This window comes from Paramormyrops kingsleyae, chromosome 16 (genome assembly GCF_048594095.1).
Source record: "Paramormyrops kingsleyae isolate MSU_618 chromosome 16, PKINGS_0.4, whole genome shotgun sequence".
NCBI classification, from domain to species: domain Eukaryota; kingdom Metazoa; phylum Chordata; class Actinopteri; order Osteoglossiformes; family Mormyridae; genus Paramormyrops; species Paramormyrops kingsleyae.
In genome coordinates, this window is record NC_132812.1 from 18,304,555 (window position 1) to 18,318,638 (window position 14,084).

Here is a 14,084-nt window from a genome sequence, read left to right on the forward strand (position 1 = left end):
TGTGCAAACACTGGGTGTCTAAAAGAAGAATTCCATTGAAATACAAAAGCATTTCTTTCAGTATTTAACAAATGGTTATTCTACCAGACTCATTTGTTACTTAACAATAGGAATAGTAAGCAGACAGATCTATGAAAATGTATTTGAGATCATCTAGTTGAGGGTCGCGGGGGTAGCAGCTTCAGAAGAGACACCCAGACCTCCCTCTCCCCAGCTACCTCTACCAGCTCCTCGGGGAGGACGCCGAGGGGTTCCCAGGCTAGCTGAGAGATATAATCCCTCCTCCCTGTAGGACATGCACAGAAAACCTCTCCGGGTAGGCGCCCCGGAGGCATCCGCACCAGATGTCCAAACCACCTCAACTGGCTCCTTTCGACGTGAAGAAGCAGCGGTTCTACTCTGAGGCCCTCCCGGATATCCGAACTTCTCACCCTATCCCTAAGGGAGAGCCCAGACACCCTGTGTAGAAACCTCATTTCGGCTGCCTGTATTCACGGTCTCATTCTTTCGGTCATTACCCATAGCTCATGACCATAGGTGAGGGTAGGGACAAAGATGGACCAATAGATCGAGAGCTTTGCTTTTCGGCTCAGTTTTTCTTAGCCACGACGAACCGGTTAAGCACCTGCAAAACTGTAGACGCTGCTCCGATTCGTCTATCCAGCTCCCGATCTCGCCTACCCTCACTCGTGAACAAGACCCCGAGATACTTGAACTCCTCCACTTGAGGCAGTAGGTCTTCCCTGACCTGAAGAGGGCAATCCACCCGTTTCCGGCTGGGAACCATGGTCTCGGACTTGGAGGTGCTAATCCTCATCCCCGCCGCTTCGCACTCGGCTGTGAACCGCCCCAGAGCACGCTGGAGATCCCCAGCAGATGAAGCCAACAGGACGACATCATCTGCAAAAAGCAGCGAGGCAATCCTGAGGCCACCAAACTGGACACCCTCAACACCCTGGCTGCACCTAGAAATCCTGTCCATAATTATTATAAACAGGACCGATGACAAAGGGCAACCCTGGCGGAGCCCAACCCACACTGGGAACACATCCGACTTATTACCGGCAATGCGGACCAAGCTTCTGCTCCGTTCATACAGGGACCGAATTGCCCACAACAGCGGACCCCGGACCCCATACTCCCGAAGCACCCCCCACAGAGCACCTCGGGGAACCCGGTCGTAAGCCTTTTCCAAATCCACAAAACACATGTAGACTGGATAGGCAAACTCCCAGTACCCTTGCAAGGGTATAAAGCTGGTCCAGTGTTCCACGGCCAGGACGAAAACCGCATTGTTCCTCCTGAATCCGAAATTCGACTATCGATCTCACCCTCCTCTCCAGTACCCCTGTATAGACTTTCCCAGGGAGGCTGAGAAGTGTGATCCCCCTGTAGTTGGAACACACCCTCCGGTCCCCCTTCTTAAATAAGGGGACCACCACCCCGGTACCCATCAGCTGCCTCCGGAGACCCCCAGACCAATAATTCCCTGTAAGCCTCCTTCTTCAGCTTGACGGCCCCCCTCACCTCCGGTGTCCACCATCGGGTACGGGGGTTACCGCCACAACTGGCACCGACCACCCTGCAGCCACAGCTCCGTATGGCCGCTTCCACAATGGATTTCTGGAACAGTGTCCATTCAGACTCAATGTCCCCAACCTCCCCCGGTATGCAGTTGGAATTCTGCCGGAGGTGCGAGTTAAAGCTCCGGCGAACAGGAGCCTCTGCCAGACATTCCCAGCAGACCCTCACTATGCGCTTGGGCCTACCAGGTCTGACCGGCTTCCTCCCCCGCTACCTGAGCCAACTCATCACCAGGTGGTGATCAGTTGACAGCTCTGCCTGTCTCTTTACCCGAGTGTCCAAGAAGGAAGGCCGCAGATCAGATGATATGATTATGAAATCGATCATCGACCTGTAGCCCCGGGCATGTTCGTACCATGTCCACTTATGGACACCCTTATGCTCGAACATGGTGTTCGTTATGGACAAACCATGCATTGCACAGAAGTTCAATAACAGAACACCACTCGGATTCAGATCAGGGAGGCCGTTCCTCCCAATCACCCGCTTCCAGGTCACACTGTCATTGCCTACGTGAGCATTGAAGTCCTCCAGCAAAACGATGGAATCCCCTCGTGGCACGCCAACTAGCATATGGCTAAGGGAATCCAAGAAGGCCGGGTACTCTGAACTGACATTCAGCGCATAAGCGCAGATGACAGTCAGAGACCTATCCCCGACCCGAAGGCGCAGGGAAACAGCCCTCTCGTTCACCGGGGCCACCAATAGCCCCACCCCAGCCCGGCGTTGCTCACCCGCCACAACTCCAGAATAAAAGAGCGTCTAGCCCAACTCCAGGAGATTGGTTCCAGAACCCAAGCTATGTGTTGAGGTGAGCCCAACTATATCTAGTCGATACATCTCAACCTCACGCACAAGCTCAGGCTCCTTCCCTACCAGAGAGGTGACATTCCATGTCCCGAAAGCCAGTTTTGTCAGCCGGGGATCGGACTGCCAGGGCCTCCCTTGGCCGCCACCTGATCCACAAAGCACCGAACCCCTGACATTCCCCTTGCGGGTGGTGGGCCCACCTGGGGACAGTCCCGCGTGCCTCTTTCGGGCTATGCCTGGCCGGGCCCCATGGGCCAAGGCCCGGCCACCAGGCACTCGCCAACGGGCCCCTCCCCCAGGCCTGGCTCCAGGGTGGGGCCCCGGTGACCCTAGTCCGGGCGAGGGAAACGGGACTTCGTTTGGATACTTTTTGGATTGCTCTTTGTCTGGCCCCTCCCCTGGGATCTTTTTGCCTTGGGAGACTCTACCAGGGGCTATTGCCCCCGACAACATAGCCCCCAGGGTCACTGAGGCATGCATACCCCTCCACCATGATAAGGTGGCAATCCAAGGAGGGGTAATAATATTTTCAATAATAATATTGAAATAATTAGAAATCTATTTTTAAATGTATTTTATTATATAATAATTACTGTTACTGTCTATCATTGTCTAAATGTATTTTTACTGTCTAAATATATGAATTCAGCTAGTGCAAACATGCACGATGCTACTGTACCACAGCGAATCTGAGGCTGAGACTGAAGCGTTACCCTTTGTTTCCGCTGAGAGACGTGCCGCGTGACTCATTTCCCCGCGTGTACAACTTATCTTAGGTCGGCGTTCACAGTTTGACTTCTGAGAATCAGATCGAGTTCTAGGTCATTTTTTTCGAACTGGTTGGTTCCATTTTTAAGAAATTCAAGTTCTAATGAGATCAAGAACTGAGGTACCACTGTACCTACATAAATACATTACTCAAAAAAATTAAAGGAACAATTTGAAAACACATCAGATCTCAATTGGGAAAAAATCATGCTGGATATCTATACTGACATGGACTGGGTAATGTGTTAAGAAGGAAAGGATGCCACATTTGATGGAAATTAAAATTATCAACCTACAGAGGTCTGAATTCAAATACACCCCGAAAGTCAAAGTGAAAAAATGATGCAGCTGGCTAGTCCATTTTGCTGAAATTTTACTGCAGCAACTCAAAATAATACTCAGTGGTTTGTATGGCCCCCACGTGCTTGACAATGTTGGGGCTTGCTCCTAATGAGATGATGGATCCTCCCAGATCTGGACCAGGGCGTCACTGAGCTCCTGGATAGTCTGAAGTGCAACCTGGCTGCGTCGGATGGACCAAAACATAATGTCCCAGAGGATTTCTATGAGATTTAGGTCAGCTGAGCGTGGGGGGCAGTCAATGGTAACAATTCCTTCATACTCCAGAACTGCAAGCATACACCTGCCACATGAGGCTGGGTATTGTCACAGACCAGGAGAAACCCAGGATCCATGGCACCAACGTATGGTCTTGACAATGGGTCAAAGGATTTCATCCCGATACCTAATGGCAGTCAAGGTGCCGTTGTCTAGCCTGTAGAGGTCTGTGCATCCCTCCATGGATATGCTTCCCCAGACCATCACTGACCCACCACCAAACCGGTCATGCTGAACAATGTTGTAGGCAGCATAACGTTCTCCACGGCTTCTCCAGACCCTTTTACGTCTGTCACATGTGCTCAGGGTGAACCTGCTCTCATCTGTGAAAAGCACAGGGTGCCAAGTGGTGGACCTGCCAATTCTGGTATTCTATGGCAAATGCCAATCGAGCTCTGCGGTGCCGGGCAGTGAACACAGGGTCCACTAGAGAACATCGGGCCCTCAGTCTACCCTGATGAAGTCTGTTTCTGAATGTTTGGTCAGAGACATTCACACCAGTGGCCTGTTGGAGGTCATTTTGTAGGGCTCTGGCAGTGATCATCCTGTTCCTCCTTGCACAAAGGAGCAGATACCGGTTCTGCTGATGGATTAAGGACCTTCTACGGCCCTGTCCAGCTCTCCTAGAGTTACTGCCTGTCTCCTGGAATCTCTTCCATGTCCTTGAGACTGTGCTGGGAGACACAGCAAACCTTCTGGCAATGGCACGTATTGATGCACCATCCTGGAGGAGTTGGATTACCTGTGCAACCTCTGTAGGGTCCAGGTATCAACTCATGCTACCAGTAGTGAGACACTGACCGTAGCTAAATGCAAAACTAGTGAAAAAACAGTTAGAAGCGATGAGGAGGGAAAAATGTCAGTGGCCTCCACCTGTTAAACCACTCCTGTTTTGGGGGTCGTCTCATTGTTGACCCTCTAGTGCACCTGTTCTTAATTTCATTAACACCAAAGCAGCTGAAACTAATTAACAACCCCCTCTGCTACTTAACTGACCAGATCAATATCCCAGGTTTAATTGACTATACTCTGATTAAAAACTGTTCCTTTAAATTTTTTGAGCTGTGTAGTATCTACATAGCATAACAGAAATAGTAACTGTGTGCTAAATTAAATTTAATGGCATGAAGAAGTTAGATAGCAGCTTAATAGCAGGAAAATTATGTTCATTCATCAACTACTTTTTTATTTACTTATGTGAGATTATTATTAGTATAATTTTTCTTTGGAACTTGCAGGATTGGCATCCTGTCCAGGGTGACCTTGCATTATAAGAGGATGGATGGATGGATAACATTTTAAACATTTTTATGTGTCCCTTTTTTCATTAAACTGTTCTGTGCAAACCAGATATTTTGTTGAATCTGGCAGATATATTTGTTCGGGTTTCACACCTGGAAGCATGAATATACAGGGGCTGGACAACAAAAGTGAAACACTGCCTAAAAAAGTGTTTGAGGTTTCAAGCCTATATATGCGCGGCCTGCTGGCCAATCTTCACTGCTTACACATTCCATCTGTAAGAGCAGAGTGTGAAGGTTGAATTAGCAGAACAGCTAAACATAAAATATTGCAATCCACACAACATAATGGGAGACATATCAGTGTTCAAAAGCGGACAAATTGCTGGTGCATGTCTCGCTGGCACATCTGTGACCAGGACAGAAATTCTTTGTGGTATATCGAGAGCCACGGTATCTTTGCTGATCAGATATCTGGGATCAAAACAAACTGCCAGCATTGCTTATTATGTACTTTTGTAATGTTTCTGCAAGTGTTTCAAACTGCATTTTGCAATGTCTATACTTTGACTTAACAAAAATCTGACATATGTACAATATACATTAAAATAAAGATGAGTGTAATGGCAAAACAAATATATAAGTAATAATTTATTTGCCATGAATTAAGTTTATGATATTTGGAGAAATGTGTGATCATGCCCCAATCAGTGAAAGTGTGTTTCCTGCCCCTAGACCCCAGAGAGTTAATGTCGGCATTCTGCCATCAAGGACGGACCACATCCAGCAGGAGTAACTGTGGCCACAAGAGGAAGCTCTATGAAGGGGATGTCTGGGCACTAACCTGGATTGTATTAAAAAAACATCAAACCACAGCTGCCCAACTCACTGCAGAATGAAATGTGCACCTCAACTCTCCTGTTTCCACCAAAACTGTTCATTGGGTCTCCACAGGGTCAATATGGTCGGGCTACTATAGCCAAAACTTTGGTCACTCCTGCCAATGCCAAACGTCAGTTTCAATTGTGCCAGTAGAGCAAATCTTAGGCTGTGGACAATGTGAAACATGTATTACTCACTGATAAGTCCACCTTCACTGTCTTTCCTACATTTGGGATAGTTACGGTGTGGAGAAGCCCCTAGCATTCTATAGGCCCACTTGTTTTAGATTGGCACTGCCAAAGACTACCAAACCATTCTGGAGGACCATGTTCACCCACTGGTTCAAACATTGTACCCTGAAGGTGGCATCATGTATCAGGATAATGCACCAATACACACAGCACGACTGGTGATAGAGTGGTTTGATGAACATGAAAGTGAAGCTGAACATCTCCCATGGCCAGCAGTCACCAGATCTGGATTTTATTGAGCCATTTTGGGGTGTTTTGGAGGAGTGAGTCAGGAAATGTTTTTCTTCCACCAGCATCATGGAGTGACCTGACCACTGTTCCACAATGACTCAAAATCCCTTTGGCCATTGTGCAGGACTTGTAGCTGTCATTCCAAAGACGAATTGATGCAACATTGGCCACAATAAATGAATGACCTCAAACCAGGAGTTTTGTCCTACCCCTTCACCTGATATTGTATTTGTAAGACAATAATCAAGTTTTTTTTAAGATGGTTCCCCCCGTAGATTCTGAAGCAATGTGAGCATATGAGAATTTATAAAGTGCATGTACAGCTTCACACATCAGGCCAGAACTTCACCCGTTGTCAAGATTCTCAGCTGATGAGTTGCAGGGCGAGAGCGAGCAGCTCATGTATTAAAGTAAAGCAACAAATGAAGTGAAGCTTGTAAAGTGTTTGGTGCATAATCCATTAATAATCTAATCTTTATTTTTGACATTTAACAAGCCCTCCAACTACCTAGCAATTATACTTGAGATGGTGCAGGTTCATAAACTGCAGGAGCTACAATCATTGTACAATTTTCCAGCACCTTTGCAAAAATGTTAAATGCTTATGATCCTACAAATGCTTCACAACCTTGAGTGAGGATTTGCTTAAATTAATAAAAGTGGCATCAAATGATTATTATTTATGATTATAGTAAAGCTTAACTGTTGGCAGGACTTTTCATTATCAATTCTGGGTCACGTGGTTGACATTCACACACACACACCATATGGATAAGTTTTTTTCAATTGTTTTTATTGCATAAATGAGTAGAAGTGGTCTTTCACTTTAGCGATAAACTGATTAAACATGACAGAAAAGCAAATGAACATTTAAATATGTTACCAAGTTTTGCAAATTATGTCATTGATAGTAACAGATTAGATGTGATTCTGATATACAATTGCTAAAAATACCAGTGATTCAAAATGTTATCCCTGCCTGAGATTACTATAGGAAATAACATATTCAGTCAAATTAAGATAATGAGAAAAACAGATTTTGAGATCACCTGTGCAAAAAGCCAAAACTTTCAAAAATGTACCTTATCTATTATTTTAAAAGCTATTTTAATACATTTTACCGACAGGCATTAGTTTTAAAAAGTCTTATTGGTGGTAAACGGTACCTGAATGAAAATTATATATTACACAATGAATTTACACAAAAGATTAAAAATCAGCATAGAAAGAGTATGTTTATAATACAAGTGTTGTATATAAATTTGCACTTTAATAAAAGCAGATATTTTCTTTATGGCACATGATTGTGTAATATAGAAACAGTACCACAAATCTATACTGGAATGACTAGAATTGCTATATCATGTATAATAAATGTAAGAGGAAAAAGTTGTATAATATATAATGTTTTGATGACTAAGATGTGTGCGACATTACAGGGTATCTTTGCAGATTAAATATTATATAGTAGCCACACACTGGAGTGTATCAAACCAATCCGGATAAATACAAATACGAAAAGTGCATATTCATTAAAAAAATCTTATTGCAGGGCAGTGTGCGGTCTGTGGTTTAGGACCCTATGCACATTGAACGCCAGTTCAAATCCTGTGGTCAGCAGAGTGATGTCACTGTGGGACCCTTAACCCCAGTTGCCCCAGGGACCTGCAGGTCCTGCTTTCTCAAATGTATGTTGCTTTGGCTAAAAGCATCAGTTACATAAATGTAATGGAATGTTGCCTATAATATTTTAAATGTGACAAATGTCCTTTTTGCAGTTTTTGGGAATTATTACTGCAGGGCTGATTTAAATTTGCGGCAGTAATTTTAGAGTGACTAACATTTTAACAACAATAACTAGTTTCAGAAACCCAGTTATTTCATATAATTTATTAGACATTTTTAAAAAGGACAAAATGTGCTTGCCATGCCTTAAAAGCAAACTTTTAACAATGACTAATCTCTGAATATCCTGTGGGATTGTCGTACGATAAAGCAATGATTCAGTCTGCCAGTATAACACTAGCAAAACTAATTAGAAAATTAGTCATTTCAAATGCAGGACAGCATTCAAACATTACAAGGTGCTTTCGTTTTAACCAATGTCAATCCTGAAGGAAGGTTAAATCACTACACTTGTGGACATTACTGCTCTGTTTATAGAAATAGTCACAGGCCACATTTTTACTGCGAGTTAAAGGATTCTGGTGACTTACCAGGAAAGGTTGGTAACCTGTGTTTGATTAGGAAAACAAAGGGCGCAGAAGGAGCCTTGGTCCCCTGAGTGTGCTGCACTACAGAGCCCTCAATCGGGCCAGAAGGGCCTCAACATCACTCTCCATGCTAGGAGAGCAGGCTATGGACTGTGCCTCCGGTCCCCTCTCCTTTCCCCAGCTGGCTCCACCGACGGCCTCCCGTCTCACAGGCACTTTACTCTGGGCGGCAGATGAATGAGGCTCAGGCTCGTAATTAAGCTCCTTGCCGATGGGTGCTCTTGTCGGGTTGAAATTGATATTCTGCCGAGACCGTGACCTTTGCAAAGGTGCTTTCATGTTTTCTGCAGATGGGGAGAGAGAAAGAGGGGGAAATATAGAGAAATGAGACAGGAGATCTCACAAAGCTAAATATAAAACTGAGCAGCTTTGAAAGTGGGCCATGTAAAGTGGGGGAGCCATTAAGTAAACAAGTGTCTGTAGGAGACAGGAAAAAGCAGGCAGTTGAAGCAAGGAGATGTCAGCTGGTAGAGCGGCAAATGGCTAACAAAGGATAGCAATAAAACAATCTAACAGAAGCATACCTTGATCCAAAATTCAGACAGTTAAGTTTGGCCACAAGTAAACTGATCGGGAGAGTAAATGCTGCAGACACAGGTATTGCTTGTTTAATTAACTAATTTGCATTGCATACTCCTTTGCTGAGACAAAGTAGCCTGCTAGGCATTCACTATTAGCACTCTCTCCCAGATGTAAAAGCTGCAAAATTACAGCTCTTATTAAACACTCACACTAGGCTCATTTTACATCCTTGCTGATCTATCTTCAGTGGGTTTGCTAATAAGTGTCAGCGATCTTGACTTATTGTCAGCAGCCGGCTGGGGCAGGAGGCCCATGATGAACGGGATCTGGCTGATTGACTTTTCTGAATTGTGTCTGGCTAGACTACTGCCTCTATCACGATACTGCCAAACCAATGTGCATTATAAATTACAATCCCTGAGCAGGTATTAAGCTTTATAAAGGAAAAAAAAATCAATCCATATTCATGTGACCTTGAGTGGACTGGAAAAATGGCTTCCACAAACCTGACATGACATTTAAAGTTCTCAGTTATTCTGTAAAAGATGTTCTATCATACCTTCAGTAATGACTTTGGAGCTGGGGCACTCATTCATGACAGTGTGGTTTATGGCCGTACTGAAAATCCACACCAAAAACAGCTTGAACATTAAAAGGTAATGGGGGAAGGTATTTACTATGGTGTCATTTCTTGACCACAGGCTGCCCATGATGAATGTGTATTTTACAGTCATTTGGTGATCTCTGCAAATCTCCTAAAATAATCATCGGGAGACTATTCCAAAATGGAATGGGATGTCAGAAAAGATCTACCCCGTTATTGGGTAGCTAAATGCACATGATAACATTAGCGCAGAACAATCATCACCGAATAAAGAAAACATTTTTCATTATTATAAAAAACACACAATGGCACACAAAAGGACCAATCCGTTTGGGAACTAAATGCAAATGTTATCGGGACGATTACAGATGTATCAAAATCAGTTAAACAGGGGCCTAATTGCTTATTTGTGCCAGAATTTGATTTGAGTTTGTTTTCGTTGGAACTCCTGCATGGGTCACACCAATCTCATTAACGTGTCTTTTTTTCCTTGTTGTTGAGCTGCTTGTTGTCCGCATGCCTGTCTTGTTTGTCACATTTGATGCCCCTTGCCAAAATCCCCATGGATACGCTCATTAGCTCTGTATTTTCCCATCCACTTATTTTGCTTTCTCTTATCTGCTGAGGTAATCTGGCTATACACACATACTCTTTTGTAAGTATCCATAATTAACATTAACATGCAGAAAAAACATCATGCATATGAATACGATCTTTTATTTTCTGTCCTCATAAGCGTTTGACTTTTGCAACCTTTATATAAACTGCAGTTATAGACTTTTTCCAACGTTAATAAAATATACTTGTCTTGCCTTATATTCAATTGATGGACACTTCACCACAGTAACATGCAATGACTTGCTTATGGATTTAGCTTAATTTACTTACACTTGTCTATCACAGCTAACTGATTTGTAATATAAACATATCATTAAGCTGGAAATGTGTCTGTAAAGGGTATTTCACAGTGGGCAGAGTCACTGCATTCACGCCCACTGAGTGGCAAAAAGACTGAGTGGCAGCGTTAGCGTTCAGCTTGAATGCTGCGAAAACATCTAAAATGGGAAAGAGCTGTTGTGCGAGTGATTGTACAAATCCATTTACCAAGAAATTGGAACTACCTTTTACAGACTGCTGAAAACTAAAGAAAAAAAGACCCTTACCCAGTTTCCCTTATAAAGGGCTGTATCAGTCAATAATGTAATAACTACCGTTAATGTTATAACTCCCAATAACATAATAATTATTCCATTCTCAATATAAAGCTGATAATGTAATAACTTTTTATTTTATTAGCATTTCAAAATACAACGACTGATGACAACATACCGAGTTGGCAATCTACAACTAGATGCATTGTCCACTGAAATATAATACTCTGTAAACTTCCAACTAATTGTTTCATTTCGTGTGAGGCTTTTATATTAGACTAGCAAGCAGTACACTTTTTGTAGTCTTGACTGGTCATCCGGAGATGTTAATCATGCAAACAAACACACATTTGTGTAGACTGGAGGTTGGGATGAAGGTTAAATTCAGTGCATGCTGATAACAGTGAATGCTAATACGTGGAAACAAATGTGTTTAATAACTGCCTCCCCTACAGCAAAGGGGACCTCCAGAAACACGCTATAAACACAGAATACAAATCAGCATTTAAATTCTTTATAAAATGTTCTAGGTCCTCAAAAATCCTCTAAGTACTGATTAGAAACATATTTCCTTTGTTAATAGCCACATTTGGTTCTACAAAGCTTTACTGACGTTATTGCATTACTGTATACGATGTGTATATATATGCTTTTATATATGACGATTTTGCTTTTATTTTCTATGTATGCATGCATGTGATTATCCACATGGAAGGCATTATCGCAGCTTTAAGATTCTATTACATGCAAGGAGGTATACTTTCCAAAAGGAGGATATAACAGTCTTCCTGAAGAACTGGCAAAAACCAACTCAATCTCACATTTGAGTACAACTAAGCAGTAATTTTGAAAAAGACCACCCAATTTCCTTCTTTTTAACACAGAGAAAAACTATGTACTCAACCACAACAAGTGCTACAAACAGAATTGTGGAGAAAAATGAAAAATCCACAGCTGCCAAACAGAAAGCTTGCAATATTCCAGTAAAACAGTGTATTTAACATTAGACAATAACTGGTGAAAGACAGTTGTGACAACCCAGAGTTTACAGTGTATTATAGCTACAGTTTACAAGACACCACGCTAAAGGAGCTTCAAAATTTAATTACAAATTAAAATAATTTAATGTTTTGCCTGAACCCTGGGAGGGAAAATAATCTGCTAGCTAACCACAGAGGTAACATGGTTTTTAATAGAAACTTCACCCAAATTGCCTTGAAAAAAAAACTCGCAATTAACCAATTTCATATAGCTAAAAGAATGTAATAATCACAGTTGATTGGCATTTCTACCACCCACACCACACAAACTCATGCACACATGGAGTGTGCTGCCTGCAATGTTCCTTGAGGAGGAAGTGCAAAATGATGCCGTAGAGCATCAGCTGGACGGACTCAGCAGTTGCTTTCTAATCAATCATGTTTCACTGATGATCCTCACCCTGGCAATTTGGTGATGAACACAAAGTCACACATGATCCCTCTTGCTTTATGCTAATCACATTTACATGCTGTGTAACTGAGTGAGCATGTCTGCTCTGTTCTGATTGCTTAATTTGCACGTTTCTCACTTATTACAACATAAAAGTCGAAAGTAATGATCCAGTATCACAAATAACAGAACATAACAGACACCTTAGAACAGGGGTGTCAAACTCCAGTCCTGAAGGGCCAAATCCTGCACATTTTTGGGTTTCTCCTCATTTCACACACATGACAACTCATTGTGCTAATTACCACACAGCTCTTGAGCTGAGTCATTTGTGGTGGAACAGGGTAAGAACTAAGCTACACAGGGCTCCGGCCACCCAGGACTGGAGTTTGACATCCCTGCCTTAGAAGAATCCATATCTAAGGTACAGGGAAAAGTAATGGTGGAGAAAAATGCAAAAAGAAATACAACATCCAAAGGAGCTGTAACAGACATGCAGATCATGGTATCAATTCACCAAAACCTAGCCACAATAGAGAGTTGAGAAAGGTGTTTTATTTATTTTTTTGACTTGTTTGGGTCCCAAAGTTATCTGCCAGTGCTTTAGGGCTCATAAAATGCCTCATGCCTCCAATGAGCTCTTCAGATGATGACTGGTCACCACCTTGCTAGCATGATATCATTTCAATTACTGAACAAATGAAATAGATGAGAAATGGCAGACACAATAACACCTTCTATCAGGAATACTTTATGCATTGTACAATATACCCCATAGACTTTTCTGCAGGTTCCTGTAGTATTCCAAACTAAGAACTGTACTCTCCTAAATAACCCTAACAAAACCTGAGGTCTAAGAAACACATTACTAACATCATTTAATATTAAGAAAAATTTTAATTTTTACATCAAAAAATTTCTTTCAAATGTTAAATTATTTCTTCCTCTCTATGCCTTCAGGTCTGATGAGTGCTACTATTATTCACAAGTTTGCCTGAAACATAGAAACAGATTTCAACAGCTCAATATACATATCTGCTTTTGTGAAGCATACTTTTAAATTCAAAACAGCCTAGAGTCATGTTCTATATTTCATTGAAGTTGAATATTTAAAAAGATCAACCCACTCAAAAAGCTATTAAACCTTTCTTACTGGGTCTTCTCTTCTATAAATAAAATTGCATATGTCATATCAAATTACAGCTAGCTACTCCATGGATCTAACGGAGACAGAACTATCCTAGTAAACAGCTTCAATTCATCAAAACAAATTTAATTCCTTATTTGATCTAGTCTTCTGGAGAGAATCTAAGTATGGGGAATGACTATCCCTCTAAGATTAGAAGTGGTCAATCGATATCGCCATGCTTTTACACAAAGGTCCAAAATAGTCTTCAAAATTCTAAACATCCTGAAATTCTGCTTAGTCCACTTCTCCTAAATATGCACCTGTAAATCAGTGGCCTGGAAGCTACGGAGCCCCTACGGGGACATGGGATGAGAAAGAATTTTTTTCTCCTCCCATTAATTTAAGGGGTCATTTTGTGAGATCTCGCAATACTTGCGTTATTTCACAATATTCTTGCATTACTATTGATAACTGCACTGAGTCCATTCAAAGTACAAATGATATACTTATTTACTAAAGTAAAAAACTAAATTACACATATATGTGATGTGTGCTTTAAGCATTAGACTGAAGAAGACAATGCACGCCA

General features: G+C 42.3%; 1 protein-coding gene across 6 annotated transcripts in view; it reads right to left on the bottom strand.

The window, feature by feature from the left end:
- Positions 1 to 8,260: 8,260 nt before the first annotated feature.
- Positions 8,261 to 14,084, bottom strand: part of LOC111834110 (protein diaphanous homolog 3-like) — a 190,002-nt gene continuing 184,178 nt past the window's right edge. For 5 of the 6 annotated variants that reach the window (XM_072700476.1, XM_072700475.1, XM_072700477.1 and 2 more), the window contains one exon: positions 8,261 to 8,942. In XM_072700476.1, coding sequence (XP_072556577.1) covers positions 8,680 to 8,942 — 263 coding nt within the window. In that variant the 3' untranslated portion in view covers positions 8,261 to 8,679. The remainder of the gene's footprint in view (positions 8,943 to 14,084) is intronic. The other variant, XR_011982953.1, reaches the window with a different exon arrangement.